This window comes from Hemiscyllium ocellatum, chromosome 26 (genome assembly GCF_020745735.1).
Source record: "Hemiscyllium ocellatum isolate sHemOce1 chromosome 26, sHemOce1.pat.X.cur, whole genome shotgun sequence".
NCBI lineage: Eukaryota > Metazoa > Chordata > Chondrichthyes > Orectolobiformes > Hemiscylliidae > Hemiscyllium > Hemiscyllium ocellatum.
The window spans coordinates 46,088,154-46,115,854 of NC_083426.1; the positions used below are offsets into that span (position 1 = coordinate 46,088,154).

The window sequence follows — 27,701 nt, forward strand, 5'->3', positions numbered from 1 at the left end:
ACTTACAGTGTGGAAACAGGCCCAACAAGTCCACACCGACCCTCCGAGGAGGAGCAACGCACCCAGACCCATTGCCCTATATTTACCCCTTACCTAACACTACGGGCAATTTAGCATGGCCAATTCACCTGACCTGCACATTTTTGGACTGTGGGAGGAAACCGGAGCACCCGGAGGAAACTCACGCAAATACGGGGAGAATGTGCAAACTCCACACAGAGAGTCACCTGAGGCAGGAATTGAACCCAGGTCTCTGGTGCTGTGAGACAGCAGTGCTAACCACTGTGCCACCACGCCGCCCATATTGCTATCTAATTGCAGCAAGTATAGAAACCAGAACGAGCTTCAGTTTGCAGAAGCTCAAAACTTTCAAGTGAGCCTGAAAGATTGCTTTCAGATGAGAGAATTTATAAGGAGTGCTTTCCCCAACTTTGAATGTTCTCAGATTATTTATAGCCATGGTTTATTAATACTGATGCTATTAGTTGTTTGACAATTTGTGGCCTCCATCTCCTTGAGCTGCTGTTTTGATGCAACTGAGTGGATAGCTCAGTCACTTGAAAGCATGGCCTCAGAAATAGAGTAAGTAATGTGCAGGATTGAACCCTTAATCCATGTTCTCATTGACCTGAGTGTTAGGGGGTTTGCCCTCATGTTACCAGCCCTTATTAAAGGTTTGGACACTCTGGTGGCAGGAAACATGTTTCCGCTGATGGGTGAGTGCCGAACCAGAGGACACAGCTTAAAAATACGGGGTAGACCATTTAGGACAGAGATGAGGAGAAACTTCTTCACCTAGAGAGTGGTGGCTGTGTGGAATGCTCTGCCCCAGAGGGCAGTGGAGGCCCAGCCTCTGGATTCATTTTAGAAAGAGGTGGATAGAGCTATCAAGGATAGTGGAATCAAGGGTTATGGAGATAAGGCAGGAACAGGATACTGATTAAGGATGATCAGCCATGATCATATTGAATAGTGGTGCAGGCTTGAAGGGCAGAATGGCCTACTCCTGCACCTATTGTCTATTGTTTATTGTTTATTGGCTCCTTGATGATCGGTCTTGCATCCAGACACACACTTCATCAGTCATTGGTGCCAAACAATGGCTGTTTAGACATTTCAGATGGAAATAATGACAACTGTTTTGTTCCTCTAGCAAGTGAGGTGGGTCAGGTTTAAACAGACTGGAATGGACTTGTCTTGAGTTGGGTCAGACCAGGTCTAAAGTCAAATGTGACAGTGATGACTGTACAAAATAAGATAGAAGTAGGAACAGCAGTAGGCCTTAGGGCTCTGTGAGCCAGCTCTACCATTCAACATGGTCATGGTAGATCTTCTACACCAATGCCACCTTCCCTTCACACCCCCTATGATGAGTGCAGAAATCTTTACTAGATGACATCCCACTTTTGTCTCATGGATTATGCCTTGTGCCAGCAATATGGACCATGAGCAGGAGGCCCACACCATTTGGAGTTCTGCTGGTAGTGTCTACCCAAGCCCTTATGAAATGAAGGATCCCTTTCCTAAATCCTGCAGGTTTGTTTTCCCTTGTTGTGTTTCGGTGGTGCCTCACATTACAGCTCTTGGTGCTGTCCTTAGTCATTCACTTTCACTTACTGATCCTGTAATGGGAGTCATCAGGTGTAGAAACACCTTGGACATCTCTCACTTTCTGTTAGAGTGTGAAACTAGTGATTGTAGATTTGCATTGCGTTAGAAACAGACTTTTTTTTATTCTCCCTTGGAGATTTTGTTGGTCTTCTGTTAGGTTTCTGACCTTGCGATTATTGTTCTTGCAGTCGCTGGTCCTAGGAGCCGGTCCCTGTGGGCTCCGCACTGCCATCGAGCTTGCCTTTCTCGGCGCCAAAGTCGTCATTGTGGAGAAGAGGGAGAGCTTCTCACGGAACAACGTTCTCCACCTCTGGCCGTTCACCATCCACGACCTGCGAGCTCTTGGAGCCAAGAAGTTCTATGGAAAATTCTGCTCCGGTTCCCTTGACCATATCAGTAAGTTCATAGAGACAGACGGTGTGAGTGGGGTAAAAAATTAGGAACTTAGGGTCTATAAAAATGCAAAATGTTTCCCTAAAATTACCTCAGGATGTCTCAAATCTTTGTGTGGCTTCAGAACATTAGTATAAGAGTAACAGGACTATGTTCCTGAATTTGACATGTTATGCACAGGGACTTTACCTGTAGTATATTGGGCTCCCTGTATATAGAACATAGAACAGTAAAGCACAGTAGATGCCCTTCTGTCCTCAATGTTATGTTAGCCTTTTATTCTACTGTAAGATCGGACAAACCTATGTACCCTCCATTGTACTAATATGGAAATACTGCATTAATTCTGTAGAGGGTTACTGCCAGTAGCTTATCTTCCTCATTACTGAAAACCTTCCAGTGATTGACTCCAATGGGTAACCAACTTTCCAATCCCTCTGTGACAGGCATCCGGCAATTGCAGCTAATTCTGCTGAAGGTGGCTCTCATCCTGGGTGTGGAAGTCCATGTCAACGTGGAATACAAAGGACTCATAAAGCCTCCGAAAGATCAGAAGGAGAAAGGTACAGACGTGGCGTGATAGGCAGGGAGCTTGCTGCACACCTCCAGTGATGTGAGACTATGTGGTGGGCATCATTAACCCATGACCGTTCCCACTGATCACAGAGCCCATTCATTACGAATGGATGGCACAGGACAAGAACTCAATGTCCCATTGGTAAATTAACCCATGAATGAGGGGAGGAAAGGCAATTGTGAGACAAACATGTAATAATAATAATTCATACATGGTAGAATATCTAGTACATGGTAGAGGGAAAGCGCTGGGGAATTAAACACACGTAGGAAGTAATCTATGCATTTTAGCTATTTTATTGCATACCATCTGCACTCTCTGTCTGCACTGGGTCCATTATAAGACACAGCCCTTGATATTCATTTCATAAATCAATCCCAGTGTATTTCTTTGTCTCTGTTTTACAGGGATTGGATGGCGAGCTGATCTTCTGCCAACTGGCCATTCGCTGTCCAAGTATGAGTTTGATGTCTTTGTTTCAGCTGGTGGAGGCAAATATGTCCCTGAAGGTAAGACCACTCAAAAAACACAACTTGGATTGCTGACTCGCCCCTTGCATACATTTCTTGAAATTTGTGTCCAAGACCTTGAAAATAATAAAGAATGGGTCAAGAAATAAATGTGGAACAAGAGGCAGATTGTCCGTAATTGCTGAGTTCCCTGAACAAATGCATTTGGAATGAAAAATGAACTTCAATTTATATGGCACTTCTTATTACCTCAGAATATCCCACTTGATAACCAGTGAAATACTTTGAGGTGTAATCACTATTGCAAAAAAAAAGCATTAATTTCACCCAAGAGGCTGAATATCTGTAATTTACACTTAAAATTGAGAAGGAAAGGTCAAATTGAAAGTTGTATATTTGTTTGTTAGAACATAGGACACAGTTTGTTGTAATGATCTACCTTGGGATAAGTTCTATTCATCCTTCTACACTTCACAGGCTTGTTTTGAGTTGCCAACAAGAGTTTCCCATTTCCAATCTGACTGAGGAAAAAGATGCATGAGGCGATTTCCTATTGTCTGTCTCATCTGTGCTGAAAGGAAACACTGAGTTCTCTTTCTGAAAGGTTCTCTGCCTGGAAAGACAGGTCCCTTAAGGTTCTAGCCCTTCAATCACTACCACAGAGAATCTGATATTCCTGCTATTGGCTAGAGCTTAAAATCCTGAGCCCGGGCTTGGTCCCTGGTCCTGGGCGATAGTATAAATGGAGGGATGGTCACTTTAGGTCTCGAATGACAGTGTCAGCCTTTGTGCTTAGACCACAGCTGGAGATGATGGTGTAGTGGTACTGTCAATAGACTGGTAATCTGAGAACTACAGGCTGGGCAGATTAGTTCAAATCTGCCACAGATGGGTGATGGTGAAATTTGAATTCAATAAAAATTTCTGGATTTTAAAACACGCCAGCCTACATGGTAACCCTTGTCAAAACCCCTAATATCCTTTAAGGTAATAAATGGCTGAGCAATACTCATATCATAAGAATGAATTAATAAAACACAGTATTGAGCTGAAACCTTGGTTATTATAACTGTTCACAGCAGAATAGTGCTGATGGATTTTTTCAAAAATTCTCAACACAACAGTGGCTGCTGTTTAGCAGAATATTGAACATGTTACACAGGCACCTGGTCATCCAGCTGGCTGTGTGCAGTACCACAAGAAAAGCAGTTTTACTGAACTTAGAGATGCTCAAACAACATAAGGGGCTGAGTGGATCTGCATGTGTCCTGTGTGAATCTGCTGAAGCATTGATGTGTGATAGCTTTAGTGAGACTGTTGGATAGGAAGTGACACACAAACCGCACTTTCACCATGAGTGGGGAAGTAGTGCTTGATAAACCTTGCAAAGTATGGTGCAACTTGTTCAGTAGTTAGTTGAGCACTGTAAACTTGCAAAGGGGGTGGGGGGGGGGGGGGTCAATACATACTGCTTGTATGGAAGAGGATTTGTATTTTGAGTGCGGCAGTGTCACACACTCCAAGCTGAAATAGTTATGTTTGTTGTGACTCTCCAGGCAGAGAGACAGACAGAGAAGGTATTCTGGAAGGTTGTCAGCTCCTGTTGAGCCTTAATCCCAATGAGGGAAGAAGCAGAGACCAGGAACTGAAGGTGACAGTGGCTGTGAGACATTGGGTCTTCAAGTTCACCCAGATCAGCTGATCACAGCACCCCAGTTACTATCAGGCACTGAGACCTAACACCCTGGGCACATTACTATCTCTGTTTCTGTTTCCATGCTTATAAATTGTCATACGCACTCTGTCCCTGGATGAGAAGGTGGAATCCTGACTCTGATACTTCTGCTGCTGAAGTCAATCAACTCTGTAATGGCTGAGAGTTTAAAAGTAAGATTGCACATTGATATAGCTCCGTTCATGAACTTAGGGTACCCTGAGGCAATTTACAGCCGATAAGTGGTTTTGAAATGTTGTGCAGCAATAACATAGTGGAAAACAAGTTCCCATGTGATGACGAACAGATATTCTCTTCCAGTGCTGTAGAGAAAACGAGAAAACATTCATGACCACCTTGAAACATTGACATGGGATCTCTGAGATCCACCAGGCTGGAGTGGCAGGTTAGTCTGGACTGAGACTTGAGCCCACAGTCTTTTGTCTCGGAGGTAAATCCTCTACCAACTGAGCCACGACGAGAATGGGTGCCCACTCGGTTGGCACTAGATTTCGCAGGCACAGTGGAAGTGTGCCATGACCCACTAAGGGGTAGTCAGCATTGTGCCATCCAAGTTACACATTTGAAACAACAATTCAGGTTGTCTCAGTGAGTTCTGTTTGTGAAACTTGTAGGGTTCAAGAAGAAGGAGATGCGAGGGAAGTTGGCGATTGGGATCACGGCTAATTTCATCAACTACAACACCACAGCAGAGGCCAAGGTTGAGGAAATCAGTGGAGTCGCTTACCTCTACAACCAGAAATTCTTCCAGCAGCTTCGCAAGGACACAGGTCAGGAACCTCGACCCCACAAGGGAGTTCACTCACACTCCACCCGCCCACTGACGGCTCAGGGGAGTTAAACCTATGTCTCTCTCACAGCAGCAGCTGCACTGACCATGTTGAGGTTCCAGTTGTGTGCCTTAAGATTCATCCCACAACTAGAATGGTTAGCTTTCAGCCCCAGGTTGGGTGAACAAGGCTTCTGTTCGCTTGTATATAGAAACTCGAGAGATGAACAATTTGCAGTGTTTAAACTAATTTAAGGAGCGGTTAGAGAGAAGTTACTTTTAGAGGACAGTTTCCAGTACAAGGCCCTTAGTTTTAAAATTAGAGTTGGGCTTTTCATGGGGTAATGGCAGGAAATACCTCTTCACATGAATGGCAGTGAAAATCAGAAACTTTCCACTCCTCGAAAAGCCGTTGAGGCTGAGTATTTTGAGAGTGGGGTTTGATAGATTTTTGTTGGGCAAATGAATCAGAGCAATTAGGCAGAGGTCGCTCCAGCTATAATTGAATAGTAGACTAGGTTTGAGGGCTGAATGGCCTTCTGTTCCTACTTGCCTGTAGTGATTCTCAGTTCAATCGCTTGGCTTCTTTCAGAGATTCCTGTTGCCCGCTAACACAGTCATCACTCAAGTACATCTCTGTCAAAGGTGCCCTTTCTGCATATCTCCATTGCCTCAGCTGCCGTGATAACCCTTATGGAATCTAACTCCTCAACATGTGACGATCATTGCTGAATCACCCAGTCTACTGTTATCATTTGATGATGTCTGGGTGATCTTCCCTGACAGAAAAGGAAGCTGGCAGTTGCTGGATTTTCAACTTCACCTTCTGAGCAGAGAATAGTTACCGGGGCGGGAGGGTTTGAGTGATTAGGGGAGGCTGGGTAGCCTGGGACTCTTTTCACTGGAGTGTAGAAGGTTGAGCAATGATCTTATAGAGGTTTATAAAATCATGAGGTGAATAGCAAAGGTATCTATCCTAGGGTAGGGGAGTCCAAAACGAGAGGGCATAATTTTGTGATGAGAGGGGAAATATTTAAAAAGGACCTGAAGGGCAACTTTTCCACACCGAGGGTGGTCCATATATGGAACGAACTGCCAGAGGAAATGGTAGGTATGGCTACGGTTACAACGTTTAAAAGACATTTGGACAGGAACATGAATAGGAAAGGTTCAGAGGCCAAATGCAGGTAAATGGGACTGGTTTAGTTTGGGAAAGTATAAATAAGCTGGACCGAAGGGTCTGTTTCTGTGTTGTATGACTCTATCAAAGGAGTTTGAACTAATATCAGCTATGACCATACCCGTCCCATACCTCGACCGTCCCAAATGTGGCACCTGCTCCTTCCTTCCCAGCCCCTGCAAATAGGATACCCAACAGTTGCCCACACAATGTGTCTTCTGTACCATGTGACACTTGCCCTTACTTCCTAAACTGCGACACTCAGCACTCACTCCCCCTCCCAGTGCAATACCCACCCCACCCTTGCCTGCTACAAATGTCCCACTCGCCCCCTCACACTCACCAACATGACATTACCTCTTGTCCCTCCCCACACAACACAGCACCATTTTCCTCACTCCCCATTACCCACCCAGCCCCTCCCTACCTTCTTGCCCTCTGAACATTCATCATCCTACCTCATCCTCATAAACCTCATGACCATTGCCAGCCTGTACCCCAATGCATTAAAGCCCTGCCTTTCACTTGGCATCTGGTACATTGGTAAACCCATCCCATCGTTCTGCTGCTGATATTTTCGATGGTCACAACACTCTGTGAGACCTGGAGGCTGGGTGCCGAGGGCAGGGAGAACGTGTGATTATTCATGGACCTCAGATACATTACAAATGTGAGCTGGGGGATTATGACAAAAACAACTTGGAATTTTACCCTCTGCCCACTCCAGATCTTCTGTAATCAAAAGGTGCAATAGAAGGGGTACGGGTCAAGTGAGTATCTTAAAGCTATGAGTGATGGAGCTAATTGAAAACTGTGTATCCCTCTGGCAAGTGCTGGGCTGAGTAGATGAGGCATTCTCATTGACAATGCTTGGACACCTTGTCCATGTGAGAGCTGAGAGTGAGAATTTCCCATCTGTGTACACGACTAAAAACTGCAGCTAGCTCTTCAAACTAAACTGGTTTCTGTTTGAAATATGTGAGATATTCAAATTAACCCTCCCCTTCCCCACACCTATCCAGTGTACACCATGAGTGGTTTTAAAATCATCTCCATTCACCTTCAGGGATTGACTTGGAGAACATCGTTTACTACAAGGATGACACTCACTATTTTGTGATGACTGCAAGGAAACAGAGTCTGCTGAAGTGTGGTGTCATTGAGCAGGTGAAGCCTATTTATTTTCATGCGTGTTTGCATTGAGGGTCTCCATCTGTCATAAAAGTTGGGAATCTGTCACTGGAAGATGGTACTGTAAGGGTTGATGATTCTTTCAGCCAGCAGTGTTGATTGAGTGATGGTAAATTGGCCACTCTTTTCGATTTGCTCCAGTTGTTTCTCAACAAAGTGTGCCAGACCACTGTTGCCCATTTGTGTTATTGCCTGAGAACAACTGTCTTGTGGTGCTGCTGCCTTTTCCTGGTGTAGGCCCTGTAGGCCTGTACACCTACCTCAGGTACACAGGCACACCTTGGCACTGAGACATGCTGGGTTATTTGACTAGGAGGACTGCAGGTGCTGGAGATCAGAGTCAAAATGTGTGGTGTTGGAAAAGCACAGCCAGTCGGGCAGCATCCGAGGAGATCATTCCTGATGCTCAAAACGTCGACTCGCCTGCTCCTCAAGTGCTGCCTGACCAGTTGTGCTTTTCCAGCGCTAAATACACTTTCTGACTGAGTTATTTGACCACGGGGTCCATTATCACCCATATTCAGTTTTATCCTCACCTGATGATGACCTGTCCAGTGATACAGGAGCTTCTGGCTTCTTCTGGCCTGTACTGACGGTTCCTTTCATGATGGTTGAGTAGATTATCTTGATGGGAGTGGTGACATATTTTGGGGGCTTCATCCTCTCAATATTGTCCATTTCAATAGCAGCGATGCAAAACAGCAGTGAGCAAAAGGTCAACTTTAGAAGGATAAAATGGAAGCCGAAAAAGATCATGGAGCAATTAATCTAGAATGTTCCTCAGAATTTTCTTTTTGTGCCTATTTAATCTGTTATCTCTCGAAACAGCCTCGAGCATCCCTTCCAACCCCTTGGAACCTTCTGTGAAGGCACTGTGGTCCAAATTGCCCAAAGATGTCAGAGGTCTCTAGCACTGTCCGTTATATTGGGAGCCCTGGAAATTGTCAGTAAGCTGCCCTGAGAGCGCTGACCAAACTTGGTTGAAATCCTACTCAGCATCTCATCTTAATGGCATATATGAGTAAAGATAATGGTCAGTCACCAACTGGAATTAATCAACACCGACCCTGATTCAATTGGCTTTGAGCAAATCCCGGAATTTACTCACATAATTTAAAAGGGGATGTTCACAAGGCCAGTAGTATCCCAGCAATAGACTGGTGGTAGCTGCTCCCCTCCTCAGTGATGTCTAGTGTGTGCCAGGATGCCACTGATGAAGGCCATACATGGACAGATGCTTCCCCAGTTCTATCTTGATGCCAGCTCTTAGTCATGGCACCAAAGGTTTTGGTAGAGGTATCACTGTGCCCCACTATTGCCAAGGGGGTTATAGATTATGGGGAGAAAGTGGAAAAATGGGGTTGAGAAACCTATCAGCCATGATCGAATGGCGGAACAGACACGAAGGGCTGAATGGCCTAATTTCTGCTCTTATGGTCTGATGGACCACACAATGAGTATTTCACCAATGGCATCCCTGTACCAGCTTCTCTTTGCTCAGTAGAGGGCGAGCCACACTGGCTCATTTATCTTTTACCAGCTAAAGCAAACAGACTGAGGACAATGGTATCGCCCCCTTAGGTTCAGCTGAGGCTGATCTGTCTGGCTCAGTTCTGAATTTGTGCAGAGCCCCCTACCCACCAACCTATCAGCCACAGCCCTTTGCTGTACTTCTACTGGTGATTTGGCAGTTCTCAATGGAATAACAGTCCCTGACTAACCAACCTCACTTTGACAGGACAAGCAAGACGCAGATTCCCTGCTGTCGCCACAGAACGTCTGTTCGAAATCTCTCCTCTCCTATGCCCAGGAAGCTGCCAACTTCGCCACCAAGTACCAGCTTCCGCACCTGGAATTTGCCCAGAATCACCGCGGGGAGCCAGACGTGGCCATGTTTGACTTCACCTGCATGTACCGGTCAGAGAATGCCGCCCTGGTGAAGGAACAGCACGGGCGCCGGTTACTAGTCGCCCTGGTGGGAGACTGCCTGGTGGAGGTGAGTGCTTGCTGGTTACAATAAGGTCTTATATTGGGGCTACCCACTGAGCTTTATATGTCTACTGGAGTTGGTCTGTCCTGTGGGATCAATCCACGCAGACAGACTGATCCGACAAGTCACCACTGGTCTGACTGCATGCCATTACAATCTACCATGTTCAAAACAGGGCCTGGGTTTAAAACAGCTCTGACTAATCTTCTTTGTTCTTCAAAAGGAATTTCGTCTTTGCTGGGTTGTGCTTTCATATGGACCAGTTGCCCTCTGCTACCCCCATGTCAGTATTTGAGGGCAAATACGAAGGGCTAATCCCCCCAGTGGAAATCTAACCCTTGATATTGTGTGCTTCGTAATATCTGTGTCTCAACCTCCACCACCCGATCTTTCAGAAAAATCAAAAATCCAAATCAAAGCAAGCAACATTTTGGGGAAATTCTTCTCTGAATCTTTTCTTCAGGAATAGAAACTAACCGAGGAGCTGGTGACTGTACGAGTCAGCAGCCTGTTCCTGTACTCTCTAGGACAGGGGTACTTACTCATCTGGAATGTGGATCTGACTTTGTGCTATTGAAATTTGCACCACTTTCTCCTCCCTAGTCAATTTAAAATGAACAACAATGTCAACTCAAAACGTATTCGATTTTCTTCATTATCTTAAAAAAAACTTTGTTGAAATTCAACTTAAGTCTACGCTGCTTTGAAATAATATCAACTCTTTGGTCCCATCTTCAGACCTAAGCAGTCGGCCTGGTGTTCCTCCCCTTTCTAAAGCTCATGGCCAGCCAGTGTCAGACGGTATTGATCAAGTTAATGGTTCTACCAGCAGGCACCGACACACACCTGCATTCTTGCTCTAGCAGGCCGTTTGGAAACCCCCTTTCTGCAGGTCCACAATTAGCTTTCCAGGCAGGTTTATTCTACAGACGTAACAGCCTCTTGCTAACTTGCCCCCGCCATACTATCCTGGCTGAGGTCAACTTATAGGTGGGGTCTTCACAGAATTTGTGGACTCAGTCTGCAAGTTGAAACAGTTCTCCACTTCCCTTTCTGAGTGTAACTTGGGAAGGGGGTAGAGAAAGCAGAATCGTTAATTCCTTGTTACTTCAATGACACCAGCCCAGTTTTCAGCAATGTCTTCAGTTCAAATCTAAGACAAAGGGACCTGAGACATGTTGACAATAGCACTTTCTGAGCCTTCACAGAATCCCTACAGTGTGGAAGCAGGCCATTTGACCCACTGAGTCCAGACTGACCTTCCAAAGAGTATCCCACCCAGACCTACACTCTATCCCCCTGCATTTCCCATGGCTAATCCACCAAAGTAGCCGCTATGGATAATTTAGCCAGGCCAATCCATAACCTGCACATCTTTGGACTGTGGGACGAAACTGGAGCACACGGAGGAGGAAACCCACACAGACACAGGGAGAATATGCAAACTCCACACAGACAGGCACGTGAGAATGGAACCGAACCCAGGTCCCTAGCACTGTGAGACAGCAGTGCTGACCACTGAGCCACTGTGCTGCCATGTTCCTAGTCTTTCTGTAGTCTGTCATTTATCTTGACAAGATGAACACACAAATTGCAGAGTGTAAATGAATGAATTACCACATGTTCCTGCAATTCCTTTTATTTTCAGCCCTTCTGGCCACTAGGGACTGGCATTGCACGTGGATTCCTTGCGGCGTTTGACGCTGCATGGTTAGTGCGGAAGTGGAGTATGGGGACCACCCCTCTGGAGCTCCTGGCTGAGAGGTAGGAGTGAAACAGTTTTGAACATATTGTCACTTGTATGCTTTCCATGCTGTTTAATTTTTCATTGAGCTGATGGTTGCTTTCATTAACGTTTGGATTTCTTGCCCACTGTGAATGATGGGCATGTAGACTAGGCTCAACCCAAGACTCAGATGACCTTGTGTCTGCATGTGGGGTGGGCGAAGGGGAAGTGAGGGAGAGTCTCCAACAACAGACAATCTAGCCATTGCCCCATAACATACAATGACATTACCAATCCACCACTATCAATATCCTGGGAGATTATTATTGACTCAGAACTGAACTGGACTAGCCATATCAATATGGCTGCAAGAGCAGGTTAGAAGCTGGGAATCCTGCAATGAATAACTCATTTCCTGACTCCTCAAGCCCTGTCAACCATCTATAAGGCATAAGTTTCTTTTATTCACTCATGGGACATAGGTGTCACTGTCTGCCCAACATTTATTGCCCATTCCCAGCTGTCCTGGAGAAGAGGGTGGTGAGCTACCTTCTTGAACCGCTGCAGTCCATGTGCTGTGGGTTGACCCACAATGCCATGAGGGAGGGAACTCCAGGAGTTTGACCCAGCAAGGAACAGTGATATATTTCCAAGTCAGGATGGTGATTGGCTTGGAGGGGAATTTGCAGGTGGTGGTGTCCCCATGTCTCTGCTGCCCTTGTCCTTCTAGATGGAAGTGGTTGTGGGTTTGGAAAGTGCTATCTTTGGTGAATTTCTACAGTGCATTGAAGGCACACACGGCTGTTATCGAATGTCAGTGATGGAGGGGATGGATGCTTATGGATGTGATACCAATCAAATCAGGAGTGTGATGAAATATTCCCCACTTGCCTGGATGAGTGCAGTCCCAACAACACTCAAGAAGCTTGACACTATCCAGGACACTGCAGCTCACTTGATTAGTAGTTCAATTCACCATCTTCAACATTTTCTCCCTTCACCATTGACACACAGTGCAGCAGGGTGTACCATCTACAAAACACACTGCAACAACTCACCAGTGCTTCCAAACCTGCCAACTGTGAAACCAATGGCTGCAGAGGTATAGAAGTATCACCATCTACAAGTTTCTTCAGGGATGCTGGGCCAAAATCCTGGAACTCCCTCCCTAATGGCATTGTGAGTGCTCCCAACACCAAGGACTGCAGCAATTCAAGAAGTTAGCTCACCATTAACTTTCCCAATTAGCACTGGACAATAAATGCTGGCCCAACCAGCGATGTCCACATCCTGTGAACAAATATTAAAAGAAATTGTGCTCCTAAACTCTCCATTGGTGTTTGTGAATGTTGGGTGAGTCAGGCTTGGGTTATCTTGTGTATCTCAGTACAGTTGCATAGCCTACCAAACACAATAATGTGAACTACTGCAGTCTTAGGGTATAGAGGCACCAACAGTGAGGTTAGGGCAGAGGTTCCTGGGCAATGACTCAGCAACACTGAAGAATGTTACAAGTAATTATGTTCTTACGCACCTCTGCCCTTGTCTACCTATTGACTGCAGGTTCAAGAAGGCAGCTCACTGTCACCTTCTCAAGGGTAACTAGGGACAGGCAATAAATGCTGGCTCAGTCAGCAATGCCACATCCCATGAATGAGTTATAAGAAAGGTACTGTGCTCTCCACTGTGTATATGTGATTGTTTGACCATGTATGTCCCAGTCATCACCTTTTGACTGCTTTAAGGGATATTATGTTCCTTTGTCTAACTCCCTTATCATCATAAAGGGTGGTTCCCTGGGGGAGGTGCTGAGAGCACCATTTATGAAACCAGGCAGTGAATCTGTAGTTGTGGAAGAAATGAAATGGTATTGGAAAATCATTGTATATCAATAATTACTGGCTCAGACCATAGAGAAGCAACACCAAAGCTTCTCAGCTCTTTATGAATAGACAAGAGAAGTTGCATTGATATAGCACTTTATACAGCCTCGAGGTGTGTCAAAGCACTTTACAGCCAATGAAGGTCATTGTTGCAACATGAGGAGCACAGCAACTGAATTCGATCCCCAGTGAGTATCACCAAGTGATAGGGAGATCATCAACTCTAACTGGTGGTCAGATCATATTGCATCTAGTGGGTAATCTATCCTTCCACCTCCTGAGGGGAGAGAGTTTTATGGGTATTGATCAGGGATAATACTGATTAGACAAGGTGATGAGATCTCGGATCTCAGAAATGGAGAGTACACAGTCACTGTATCAGTCACTGAGGAAATGAGGCAGAGTTATAGCTGTCCTTTGAGCCTGGAAAAGGAGACCTCATGAAAAATGGGAATTGAGCCTGTCAAAAGTCAAATACTGTTGGCTGTGTTTTGTTGCAAGACCTTGGTCCATTTAATCTCACAAGGTTTCAAATTGCATTTCAGAGATGATGGAGCAATTGTGTGTTTGTAAGAGGACCAGGTTCAATCTCTGGGAACAAGATTCAAATCCTGCTATGTCTTATAATTTTCTTAACATATCAGGAATTGTAAAGCTAGTCTCAGTAATCTCGCAAAGCTAAAGTTAATTGTTGTTAAAAGCCTTCTGGTTTACCAACATTCTTTAAGGAAGGGAGTCTGCCATCTTTACCCGTCTGGTACATCTGACTGCAGACCCCCAGCAATGTGGTTGACTCTGAACTGCCCTCTGTAAAGGCTGAGCAAGCCAATCAGGTCAAAGACTATTGGGGATGGGCTGGACTTGCCAGCAAAGTGCACATTCTGTGAAGGAATAAAAGAATTCTCATCTTGTATCCTCTATGATTGAGCTTTATAAATCCAGCAAATGTCTCCTCCATGAAGTGCAATCTTTATTGAATGTTCTTCTCCAGGGAGAGTATCTACCAGCTGCTGTCACAGACCACGCCTCAGAACACAAACAAGAACATTAGCCAGTACAGTATCGATCCACTCACCCGCTATCCCAACCTCAACCTCAGCTACTTCAAACCTGCCCAGGTATGTGCCTTGCACCGTGTTCTGACAATGCTCATCAATCACGTGGGGTCAGTAATGGACAGTGGGTGTCTGCGGCTTGTGAGATGCGGGAGGAGGAGCACCATCTATTTGCAACTGAGGACATTCCTGTCACGTGGAGGTTTCTGAATCTTTGGAATTCTCTTTCGGAAGAGGGCTGTGGATGCTCAGTTGAGGAATCCATTCCTGGTCGAGAATTATAGGTTTTTGTACTTGAAGGGGTTCAGGAGATGTGGGGTTTGCACTGAGAAGTGGGGCTGATCCAGGAGTTCAGTCATGATCTACTGAAAGTTAAACGAGTCTGCCTGGTGAATGACACATACTGATCCATGTTGACTTCAAAATAGCAGTACAGTATGATCTCTTCATTTCCAGGGATTACTATGTTTTTTACTGGTGTTTCCCCAGGGAATGTCCCTCTTGAGAGTCATATTGCCTGCTCTTACTACTTCTATTCCCATGACTGTAAGTTTATAAAATGGCAGAAGCTCCTATAATGTGTTCTTTGTCTCCTCTGATTGGGTCTGCATCGTAACTTCTTCTGTCCGTGGGACTGGGTCAAATAGAAGTCAAGAGAGGGACATTAACAATTAGGCCTTGAAGAGTTACTGCTATCCAAAGACACCTCGGCTGCCCTCACAGGTCAGTGATGCTGTGTAATCCAGGGAGACCCACACACAATGAGGAAAAACAAAGTGCACTATAAAAGCAGCAAAGTGCTGTGAGTGTGGCACTGACCTCTGTGCCCATAGGGAGCTGGCAAGCAGCTTACTGTGGTGTTCCTTGCAATTGCTCCACAATTCAGCTTCTCCCTGACTGGGCAGGATACAATAGCCAGATTCGGTGACCTTTGACCTGCCCTGAATGTCCTTATTGTGGTGCATCCATTGAAAATATTTTGCATTAATTGCAAGGACGGGCTGCAGGCTTGTGAATTGATAACTGACATTCAGGTCTGATGGCAAGTTGAGGGTTTATACCATCAAGGCATCCCAGGTCAGGCTGTACCTGCGGAAGGGGACATATTTTGGGTCTGTGACTGTTGAATTATGTTACATCCGAGACACAGAATAACTTATCAATTAATTTATCCGCTGAAGGTGCAGCATCTGTATGATGTGGGAAGGAGCACAGCTACAGAGAAGGACACCAACCAGACAAAGGGGAAAATGCTACACAGTGGTAAGACACAAAGTGAAACCATCTCAGATGGAACTTAACAAAATGGTCTGATTCCCTCACTTTTATTTTAAAATTATATACTTCCTGACATCGTATTATACCTGGCCTTTGACAGTTTGTGTCGATCTATTATTCTGTCATAAAAGCCTGGCACTGTGCTCCTTTTCCAGTGATAGTCGTGGGGTATTATGGAGGAGGATGAAACCTGGGTGACTTTTCCTGTGCTAACACAGTGACTGTTAACAGAGCAGGCTCATTATCTACTACCCTCTTGAATCAAATTGTTTTTGTCAAGGAGTTTCTCATTTCTGAGATGGAAGGTTACAAGGGAAATTTGAAAAGGTTAGATTGACAAGTGTAAATGAATGACAGCGGATTTTATCACAGCGCACAAGAGGGGATTAGACAAAGTGGATACAAGGAGGATTTTTTTTTCTAGGGGAGGCTAGAACTAAGGGACACAGGCTAAGAATAAGCGGTCTTCCCTTTTAAGTCAGAGGTGAGGTGATTTTTTGTTCCTCTGAAAGGGGTTATTGTAGTGATTGGAACCAGGTGGATCTTGTTGACTATGAGATCCTTAACTGAGGTTGTTAACCAGTTAGGGAACCCTGGTTGACAAATATAACCAGGAGATTCAGAATCTCCCTAGTTGAGGGGACTGACTCTGAACTGGCTGGCAACAGCCAATGTACTGTGCACAAGTAAATAAGGAGTGACTTGGTGACAGGATACCGGCCTCAATGCAGTTATTTCAGTTAGTACATGAAATTTTCTTCCCCAGAAAATACTGGAAACTGCGCCCTTGAGTTTTCAACTGTTGTTTGATCGACAAGGATTGTGGGGAAGGGGGTGTTGCTGGGGCAGGCAGGAAAGTGGAGTTGAGGCCACAATCCGATCAGCCCTGATCTTACTGAGTGCTGGAGTAGAGTTGACAGAAGGACCTAATCCTGTTCCTAGGTCCTAAATTCAGTTGCACTGCGGACCTTGCTTCATATTGTATGTACCAGTGAGGAATAGAGCTTCAGTTTCAATGCTTCGTCTGTGCTGAGTTCACCAGTATAAACCAGAATGGGAACTACTGCAGTGGGCCTGTCACTTTTGAACTTGTAAGCAGTGAATGGGAGGTGGGGTAAGACATTTGGCTCCCTCAGATGGGTAAAGGTGGTGCTTGTGAGTCAAGAGCCCATTACTCTCTGCCTGCTTTTCTGTCTGTTGACTTCAAGTATATAACCAGTTGCAATTCATTATTGCCAACCAAGGTGAATTTCACCTGCTGTGTGTATGTGCATGTGTGTAAAATATGCACATGAACTTCCATGTGCACCTTTGTGTACTTGTGTACATCTATGTGATATGCAGTTACAATTCCTTTATCTACCAAGGCAATGAAAAGATGTGAAAAAATGTTATATGTAATTCTTCGTAAGGTGTAGAGGTTTAGAGAGAGATTGACTAGGTATCAGTCAGCACCTGGGGGGATTGTTGACTGTCCATGCTGTTCTCAGACTGTATACTGAATGTGACCGTGAGTGCTTCTTGTAGATTCCTGTGTGGGTTACGAAGAGCTCCTGAGCTGGTGTCAACAGCACACAAGAAGCTACAGGAATGTAAAAGTCGTTGACCTAACCACGTCCTGGAAGACAGGCCTGGCACTGTGTGCTCTGATTCACCATTTCCGCCCAGACCTTATGTGAGTAGCAGCAAGATAATAACGAATGTTATATTTTTGACTTTGTCAAAATAGTCTGCCCTCGGTGATGTGATGCATCGAAGTTTCAACAAGCCCAAAGGTCAGCAAATCACATAACCCAGTGTTCTTGACCAGAATTCACTCCTCAACTGCCATTGTCGAATCACACCTTCTCATTAACCTGAGGGTCATTTGTGGGATCTTGCTGTTCCCAGGTTGGCTTACATGTGAGATTACTACCACGGCAAGCATATTTCTAAAGTTGTAAGGCATTTAGACTGCCCTCCAGTTGTGAGAGGCAATGGGAATGTTGTCATTCCTCGTCTATGTACCTGGGAGACACAACAACGTACAGACCTGTGCTCCATACAGCTGATATTCCTTTGCTGTCAACTCCATCTCAGAATTAGTTCAAATACAGGGGGGCAAATAGTCTGGGCCTTGCACTCAGCTCTTTTCCTCCTTTTCCAGTGACTTCGAGAGTCTTAAAGAAGAATCTGTTGCTGAAAATAACCAACTGGCATTCAATATCGCAGAAAAGGAATTTGGAATCTCACCAATAATGACCGGGAGAGAAATGGAAGTAGCTACCAGCCCTGACAAGCTCAGTATGTTCATGTACTTGACCCAGTTCAATGAATTCTTCAAGGACATTTCTCCTGGTGGGTTCGCGTTGAAGTATCTATTGATCTCAGAATATTCCTAAATTACACAACCAGGTCGCTGGTTATGTGTAAAATTTCCACTCCTTTTCTCTCTCAGAGCTTCATGATGTCAATAAAAGGAAGATGATGACCCTGTCATCAGCCAAGTCAGCCCTCTTGTTCCTGAGTACCCTCCGGAAAAACGTGGCCAACAAACGAAGTTCCGTGGTAAAAAAGAAACAGTTAATGTTTGGGGGCTTTTGAGGCCTAGCAACTGCCAGAGGCCATGATGCACAATTAATGGTCACTCATGCATTTGTGGTTACTCATTCCTCAGTGGTGATGCCATCTCCTGCTGCCATGGAGGGCTCACAGATAGGTATGCCTCTGCCCAAATGCAACTCCATGGCTTCCCATCACAACATCCTTGCAACCCTCTCTGGGGTCTTCCTGACTGACCTTTACTAGCCCCACTCCAGCCTTACCTTCCAGTCTGTCCTGCAGTTCCAACTATGGCCACAGATTCTGGTGGTGCTGTTGGGACTGGAGAGGTGGCTTCCAGCTGATTGGCTGGCAGCTTGAGGAGAATTGGGCATGGAGCTGCTAGCTTTGATCTCAGGCCTCTGGCAGTGTATAGTTTCATGACCGTGAGCTGGAGCGGTTCAACAAGGTGGCTCACCACCATTTTCTCAAGGGCAATTAGAGAGAGGCAATAAAGCTGACCCAGCCATTGATGCCCATATTGTGCACAGCAATAAAGAAAACAAATTCTGGTTGTGGTTTCCTGAGCTCGAATATTTAACAGGTGGTGGGGCTGGGTCATCACCTGATGTGTAAAATCCAACCCAATGTCTTGGTAGATTCAATGACTAAAACCTCACATTGAAAAAAATCTCAATCTGTGTTTAGTCAGATGCTGGATCAGAACAATTACTGAAAGAAGATCCAAATGAGACTTTGGCTTCGCCATCGTCGGCACATTCACCACAAGAGAATGAGAGCAGCAGCTCACAACCAGAACAGTTCCAGGAGAACTCCAATGTGGAATCAGCTAACAGACAGGTCAGTGCCTCAACATCCAATGCCTGTAACCTCATCTAGATCCAATCCCTGAGCCTCGGGATATGTCAAACCTATCGCCCTCTACTCTCAATGTCTTGGTCCACACCATGTGCGTACCTAATGAAGTCTTACAGAATAGGACGCCACTTAATACGTCATGCCTCCCCGAACAACAGATGCAATCATTTGCAGGCACTTTCCCCATAAGGTCTACAATTGTTTCCTTTTCAGGTGTACATCCAGTTCCCATGCATTGGTACAACTCATGCCTTCAAAAAAAAATCTCTTCATTGCCGCTATAGTCCATTTGCTATTTGTCTTAAATAGTGCTCTCTAGTTACCGACCCAGTTAAAGTGAACAGTGTCCTAAATACACACCTTGGCAGAAACTGGAGCCAATGTCCAGTTCAAACTGGTTGGTGACATTACCTGTATCTAAGGTGCCAAATGGCATGTGTGTGATCTATTGGCATTGTATGGTATTAATAAGGGAAGATACACAGTCTTTGATCACGGGGTGTATTGTATATATATATGTATTAGATGCAAAGCACAGATCCCAGGGTGTATTATATACATACATATAAGATGCAAAGTAGCCCTTTATTGATCTTGTTCACTGATATGGCGTGTGCATTGTACTTCTGTATCTCAGGGCTCCCTCAGACAGGCACCAAGCCCCAGCAGCAGTGAGGTTTGCTACTTTTGTAAGAAGCGTGTTTACGTGGTGGAACGCTTCAGCGCTGAGGGTCAGTTCTTCCACCGCGGCTGCTTCACATGCCACCAGTGTGGCACCACCCTACGGCTCGGGAACTACGCTTTCAACAGCAGAGATGGCAAGTACCCATTGAGGCCATTTTCAATACTGGTCTACAGTGTGATTGTTGAGGTGAAAGAACCGCAGCACATCCCAATACAGCTACCCAATGTCCAAGGCAAGTGGGACACTGTGAATGTGAGAGTAAAGGTGCCTTGGCCTCACCCTCACCCGCCCCAATCTGAGGTAACTGGCTCGCTGCACTAGGAGATCATTTGTCATTCCACGTCCGATTGTCAGCACCATGTCAGTTTTGTACTATAGGACCATGCCTACTCGAATCTGAATTCTAATCACCCAATTTCAATCCAATTGCAATACTTACCACTGGAGGAAGCTTTGACCATGCCACACAAGGCTACATTTAAACATTGACTCCCATGATGGCAGACTACCATCTAACCCTTGCCCAGCCTTGTAATTTACAAGTATATTCTATTTTGGAGATTGAGCATGATGGGTGATTCTAAACTTTGTAAGATTTGACATTTCTGGGGATTATTTTCACTTGCCCAGTGTCAATCTTCAGCACTCTCTGAGGTCACGAGCAGCGTAATTTTGATGGAGAGAAAAGTTTCCTGCTCTCATCCTCGACAGGATTATTGTCACTTTCTCAAATACAATACCAACGTTACCAATTTTATTTTCACCTCCATGAGGTAAACACGGTCTAAATTGTGGACTGCAGTGGAAACGAAGTTGACCGTACTTGGAGAGAATGAGGGCCAATGTGGATAGTGAGGCCTACAGAACATCATCAGCCTGACTCTGATTTCTCGTACATTCCTGGACCATCAGCAGTTTACAGACAACCAAACATCCAGAAAATTCCCCATCTGACTGAACCTCTTTCTAGGGGCTGCCCTGTTGAAGGTGGCATTTAGTTCAAATAAGAAACAATATTAGTTGGAGATTTCCCAACTGGGGGTACATTCCCAACTGGGGGTACATTCCAACTGGGGGTAAAGCTCTTCCCTCCCTTTTTGTCTTCTCCCACCAACCTGCATTTTTTTTTTTGCTGGGCAAATTGGATAATTATTTGAAAGAGTTAGCACATGGACACTGGGCCGAATGGCCTGTGCTGTGTCATTTTATCATTTTCAATGATTTTGGAGAAAATCACGGTGATGACTGATAGTTATGAGAGCCAATCACAAACACTGATCAGCAAAGTACAATAGGAATTATCAATGTTAAGGAATCCCTTAAGTAACTTTTAAAAGAATTCACTCATGAGAGGTGTGTGTCACTGGCTGGGTCAGCATTTATTGCCTGTCCTTAGCTACCCTTGAGAAAGTGGTGGTGAGCTTCCTTCTTGAATTGCTGCAGTCCATGCCCTGTAGTTAGACCCACAATTCAACGCAAATCAGTGCAGGTATCCCCCGCTTTTCGAAAGTTCGCTTTATACCACTTCACCTTTAATGAAAGACCTACATTAATTCCCGTTTTCACCAACGGAAAGAAATCAAAAGAGGATTTTCACTTTTACAAGAAAAGGTGAAAAGCAGGTAATTGCTTCTTCACTTTACACCGTTTCGGCTTACATAAGGTTTCATAGGAACGCTCGACTTTCGGATAGTAACTGACTGGTGTTAGTCCATGTGCCCTTGGTTTAAGTGCAAAGCCAACACTGAGGGCAGGATTTTCAGTAAATGAGGCTCAAGTTCGCAAACCTTGGCAGTTTGGGTGTTTCTTCACCCTGTTTGTGGTGTTGGTCATTTTTTGAGTTTGGGGCTAGCAGGACTGCAAGCAAGCAATGGACAGCCAACTAAGCTCGTTGGGACATTTGTTAAAGTTGAGTTCAAGAAATTGGGACTTTTCAGTCTGCCTCCAGTTTCCCAGTGTGAGTGCAGACAGGCACATCAAGTCAGGTCAGTGTGCCAATGCTGCAGGCACCTCTACGCAACTTGCTCGTGGTTAAGGGTACAGCATAGGGCTTTCCTCTATAGCTCACCTATTTCCAGCGTCTCACCCAAGCTGCTTTTGGATTTTTTTATAGTGGCTGAGAGGCTAAATTGTTTTTGCTTTTTTAAAATATTTGTTCACTTTATGTGAGCGCCACTAGCTAGGCCAGAATTATTGCTACTCTCTCTAAACGCCCTCAGGAAGGGGCTGGTGAGTTGTATTCTGCAGCTGCTGCGGTCCATTTGATGTGACAGCACCCACAATGCTGTCAGACAGGAACTTGTTAGATTTGCAGCAGCGACAATGAAGGAACGAGGAGACTGTTCCAGTCCATGGCCACTTCCTTACCATTCTCTCCAGCTGGGTGCACATCTGAACCTGGGATGCCTTTGATTGACCCTCCAACTGCAAGAGCCTATCCACTATTCTCATTGAGACAGATAAGTGGCCTCCCTGATAATTGAGAAGGAGCTCTGGTCTAAAGTTCAATGAGAGACAGCTTCCTCTGGGATGGGGCTTGGATATTGAAAACTGTCCTGATCCTTGTTTCCCCTACCTGCAGACTGAAACCTCTCTCTCCCTGGTTCAGACTATTTGACAAGGTGAGTGGGGGTCAAAATCTCAGCTTTGTCCGACCAATCTTCAACAACATGTGGCTGTTCCGTGGAGTTTCCTGAGTAATACTCAGGAGGGGGTGGCGGTGTGACATCTTGCATGCCTTGTGTACCTAGCTCAGTTCTAGTGAGTAATTAGAGCTGGGTCCTGTCTGGTTTATACATCTCTGACTCTCACAGTAGAATGCACCCATTCCCCGAATCCTCACAGGATGAAGATATGGAGGCTGATTTGCCTAACTGAGCTTTGCAAAGGACATTTAGCTTTCTGAAGAAAGGATTAATCACTTACTCTTTTCCCTTAGGTAAATTTTACTGCACACTTCATTACACCAGTTTGCTTGGAACCAATCAGAGTCATTTGGATGAAACAGCTCCAAGTGTTGTAAAAGAGGTAATGTTTTAAATTATGAATTATAATTTCAGAATGAGTTATCACAATCTGTTTTAAATTACAAACCATTCTCTGTCTGGCTGCTTTCCTTATGTAATATTTGTGCCATAACATTTATTATTTTTGTGAGAATTTAATTACACAGGCCCTGTCCACCAGCTAAAAGAGTTCTGACCAGAGTTGGTCCGTCTACTCAATGTAAAAGTGAAGAGCTGTAAGTGCTGGAGGTTTTGAGATGTAACCATGTTAGGAATGCACAACAGGTCAGTCGTTACAAATATAGGGAACGTTCAGGTCAATGTTTCAAGCAGATGTACCCTGGCACTGCTGAAACCTCACCTTGGCAGTTCCTCTACTCGCCACATCGGGGCATTTCAATTAAAAAAAATTAATGATGCTTCAGAGTGTGAACCCAGTATATGTACAACACACAAGAAGCTTGTCACTGTAGAATAAAGCAGCCCACTTAATTGGCACCACATCCACAAGCATCCATTCCCTTCCCCACCGATGCTCAGTAGCCGCAGTGTGTACTGTCCACAAGCTAAACTGCAGAAATTCACCAAAGGTCCTCATACAGAACCTTCCAAATCTATGACCACTTCCATCTAGAAGGACAAGAGCAGCAGGTACCACCACCTGCAAGTTCCCCTCCAAACCACTCACCATCCTGATTTGTTGCTGGGTCAAAATCCTGAAACTCCTTCACTCAAGGCATTGTGAGACGACTTACAACAGGTAGAATGCAACAAGGCAGCTGACCAACACCTTCTCAATGGCAACTAGGGATGGTCAATAAATGTGATGCTCACGTCCTGCCAGTAAATAAAAAGAAGCCGTGGTATAATCTTAAGTAGTCACACGATAGAATGGGAACTACCCTGAACCAGTGTCTGGGGAAAGTAACTGCCTGTCAGTGACTAGTATCATGCTAGACTGTGGTAAGACCTATTCCCTGCACCTTTTACTCAGATGGTACCAAGTCAGACCAGTAGACTCAATTTTAGATGAGTTTAATGTAAAATTAAAGCAAATATGTTAGTTAATAAAAAGGATTTATATTGGTATGTTTTTGAGTACCTTTATTTTCTCTGAAGCATACTCTCTGTTAGGTAGGCTAGTTCAACTTTCAATCTGAACACAGCAAGATCCCACAAGCAAAAGTGAGACTGATGACCAGGCGAATACATTCGGGAATAAATGCTAGCCAGGGCTCTGGGAACACTCCATGCTTCTTTCGTAAAATCTGTAATGGAATCACTACCTAGACCAGGCAGATTGTACCTCATTTTAAATTCTCATCTGAAAGCTTTTACCAAGGAATAATTCTCATAAGATGCTATGTATGATCTACTTTTCTCATACGCTTCAGATAAATGGGCAATGAATAAAAATCTCTGGTTGAAAATGGAAACTTTTGAAATGTGGATGCTAAGATATACTAAAATTTCAATTTATAGACCATTAGGTCAAATTAAGTCTCACTGGAATGTAGAAGACTGAGAGGCTATCTTATTGAAACATGCAAAATGCTTAGGGGAACTTGATAGGCAGAAATGGTAGCTTCCCCTTGTGGGCGAGTCCAGGAGCAGATGGCAAAATCTCAGAATAAGGTGTTTCCCATTTATGTCAGAAATGAGGCGGAGTTTCTTTCCTCTAAGATAGGATTTACTGTTCATGTATTTGGAGAGGCAAGGAACGATTAGGTCTAGTGAGCGTGGTTTTGTGTGAGGGAAATCGTGTCTCGCAAACTTGATTTGAGTTTTTTGAGGAAGTAATCAAAATGTTTGAGGGCAGAGTGGTAGATGTTGTTTACATGGAATTTAGTAAAGGTTCCGTATGGTAGACTAATTAGTAAAGTTAGATCACGTGGGATTCAGGAAGAACTTGCCAATTGGATACAAAATTGGCTTTGTTGGTCGGAGACAGAGGGTGCTGGTGGAGGGTTGTATTTTTTTGGACTGGAGGTCTGTGACCAGCAGTGTGCCATAGGGATTAGTGCTGGGTTCACTTCTGTTTGTCAGTTAAATAAACAATTTGAATGAGAATATAGGAGGCACAGTTAGTATGTTTGCAAATGACACCAAAATTGATGCTATAGTGGACAGTGAAGAAGGCTGTCTAAATTTACAGAGATCTTGATCAATTGGGTCAATGGGCTGAGGAATGCCAGATGGAGTTTAATTTGGATAAATGTGAGATATTGCATTTGGGTAAATCAAACAAGGCAGGACTTATACAATTAATGGTAGGAAGAAAGAATGAGTGGTTCAAGTACATAATTCTTTGAAGTTGACATCACATATAGACAGGGTGGTGAAGAAAGCATTTAGAATGCTTGCCTTCATTACTCAGACCTTTGCGTATAGGAGTTGAGACGTTGTGTTGAGGTTGTACAGGACAGTGGTGAGGCCTCTTCTGGAATACTGTGTGCAGTTCTGGTTGCCCTGCTGTAGAAAAGATATCAAATTGGAGAGGGTTCAGAAAAGATTTGCGAGGATGTAGCTGGAAATAGAGAATTTGACTTATAAGTAGAAGCAGGATAGGCTGGGATTTTTTTCGCTGGATATAAGAGGATGTGAGGTGACCTTATTGAGGTTTATGAAATCTTGAGGGGCATAGATAAAGTGAATAACAAAGGTCTTTTCATTAGGGTTGGAGAGTTCAAAATTAGGGGGCATATTTTTAAGGTGAGAGGAAAAAGATTTAAGAAGGACATAAGGAGCACCCTTTTTTTTTACACAGAAAGTGGTTAATTTGTCCAGAAGAAGTGATGGATGCAGGTACAATTACTACATTTAAAAGACATTTGGATAAGTACATGAATAGGAAAGGTTTACAGGGATATGGGCCAAGCACAGGCAGGTGGGAATAGTTTCGTTTGGGAACATGGTTGGTGTGGACGAGTTGGACCGAAGGGTCTATTTCATGATGTGTGACTCTATGACTCTCAAGAGAGAAGTGAATCTGTGAAACCTGTTGAGGTTGGGACATGAAATATTTTCAAGGCTGAGATAAATAATTTTTTAATCAGTAAGGAAATAATGGGTTATGAGGAAAAGGCAGAAGGTGAAGTTGAGGATTATCATATCAGATATGATCTCATTGAATGGCGAAGCAGACTCAATGGGCTGAATGGCCTTAGTTCTGCTCCTACAGCTTATGGTCTTAATTGGATGATGCTTGTCACAATGAGCACAGATGAGCCACAATGGGCATGTGAGGATGGTACAAGATAGACAAAACATGGGATACCATGATGATAGATCTCCTGGCAGGAGTTAGTTATAAGCAGCAGCAAAATCTTTGAGAGTTAAGTGATGCCTTACATTGTGTATTCATGTACTGCAGTGAGCACTTCCTTCTTTGGAATGATTCATCTCTGGACTGACCTACTCGGTCTTGAGATAGAAATAAAAGCATCTACAAAATGGAACTCAACAGTGGGCTTAGAGTTTGTAGGGAACGGAGAAGATGGATCCAGTGACAGAGTCAGAGTATCAGAGAAAACAGCTTCACTGGAGCATGAGAATACTGGAAAGATCAAACTTCAGTTGGCATATTAGTTACGGGACAGCAGTACATGAATGGGAGAATTAAGGCACTGGATGCATGGGATCTGGAGTACCAGACAGATTTTTCTTATCCATACGTTTTCTTATCTTTTGTTTTGATTTGACAGGAAGTTTTGGACGCAGAAGAGATGCAAGAGAGTCCTGTGAAAATGCATGCAGGTAATTGACTGTTCCTCCATAATAAATGCCAGATAGTATTAGCATGTGATTTATTCTGATGAACAGTAGTCTATTGAAGACATTAGCCATTTTTCAGACCTCACTGCAATTATCTGTCACCTTCTGATTGGCTGACTAGTTGAATGGATGATATCCAAAGGCACAGAGAATAGATGTTCCCAAATCGGAATTACACAGAGAGCTGACCTCAGCTGAGTAGGTACTGGAGTTAGCCTCTTTGATCTCCCCTAGTGCTAGTTAATCAGGATCATGGCAACAAGGCCTGCTCAGTACCCAATGCCCCTCTCTGGGAAATGCCCATGAGTTAATAGGGGCTGAGGTCAGGATGAAGTGTGCATTGCCTCTCATTTACCAACATTACTGACTTTCTGAAATGACATTTAGAGAGTGACCACCTTGAGTTAGCCAAAGGATAGAAACAAAATGCAAATACATTCAGGAAAGAAAAATTAGCAAATGCCTCCCAGACTCCTCTTGTATCCGATTGAAGGGAACTTTAGGTGAAAAGTGGAAGTAAAATCTAAATTTGTAACATTTGAGAGTAAACAGATTCAGTGCTAAATGTCTGAACCAATGAACTGACTTTATGAGGCACCACCTTCCAATGTAAATGATGACAGCTTAACCATCACCCCCCGGGTTTACTCACTGATATTAGCTCACACCGTCTCCAGTTTGAAATTTTCATCCGTACATTAATTCTGGCAATGCCTCAGGTTGAAAATTCTAATCCTTATTCTGACAGCCTTTCAAAACCTCCACCCCTATCTCTGTAATACCTCCTTCAAATCTACAACATTCCCTGTCTCTTAACCTTCTCCAAATGTACATCTCTCCCTATCTCTGTAAGCTCCACCAACTCTCTAATCCCCCACCTCCATCATCTTTGTAATCACCTATAGCCACACAACCCACTATCTCTGTGGCCTTCTGCAGCCCTACAACAGTTCCTGTCTCTAACTTTAAATAACCTACAC

The 27,701-nt window shown here is 44.4% G+C and overlaps 1 protein-coding gene across 4 annotated transcripts in view; it reads left to right on the plus strand.

Annotated features, from left to right (window-relative positions):
• Positions 1 to 27,701, plus strand: part of mical1 (microtubule associated monooxygenase, calponin and LIM domain containing 1) — a 105,833-nt gene that overhangs the window by 29,737 nt on the left and 48,395 nt on the right. For all 4 annotated transcript variants that reach the window (XM_060845580.1, XM_060845582.1, XM_060845583.1 and 1 more), the window contains exons 4-19: positions 1,800 to 2,007; positions 2,451 to 2,567; positions 2,989 to 3,090; positions 5,401 to 5,556; positions 7,802 to 7,902; positions 9,665 to 9,922; positions 11,565 to 11,680; positions 14,517 to 14,643; positions 15,762 to 15,843; positions 17,386 to 17,533; positions 18,005 to 18,195; positions 18,296 to 18,405; positions 19,087 to 19,239; positions 19,895 to 20,075; positions 22,881 to 22,969; positions 26,652 to 26,703. In XM_060845580.1, the coding sequence (XP_060701563.1) occupies positions 1,800 to 2,007; positions 2,451 to 2,567; positions 2,989 to 3,090; positions 5,401 to 5,556; positions 7,802 to 7,902; positions 9,665 to 9,922; positions 11,565 to 11,680; positions 14,517 to 14,643; positions 15,762 to 15,843; positions 17,386 to 17,533; positions 18,005 to 18,195; positions 18,296 to 18,405; positions 19,087 to 19,239; positions 19,895 to 20,075; positions 22,881 to 22,969; positions 26,652 to 26,703 (2,191 nt within the window). The remainder of the gene's footprint in view (positions 1 to 1,799; positions 2,008 to 2,450; positions 2,568 to 2,988; positions 3,091 to 5,400; positions 5,557 to 7,801; positions 7,903 to 9,664; positions 9,923 to 11,564; positions 11,681 to 14,516; positions 14,644 to 15,761; positions 15,844 to 17,385; positions 17,534 to 18,004; positions 18,196 to 18,295; positions 18,406 to 19,086; positions 19,240 to 19,894; positions 20,076 to 22,880; positions 22,970 to 26,651; positions 26,704 to 27,701) is intronic.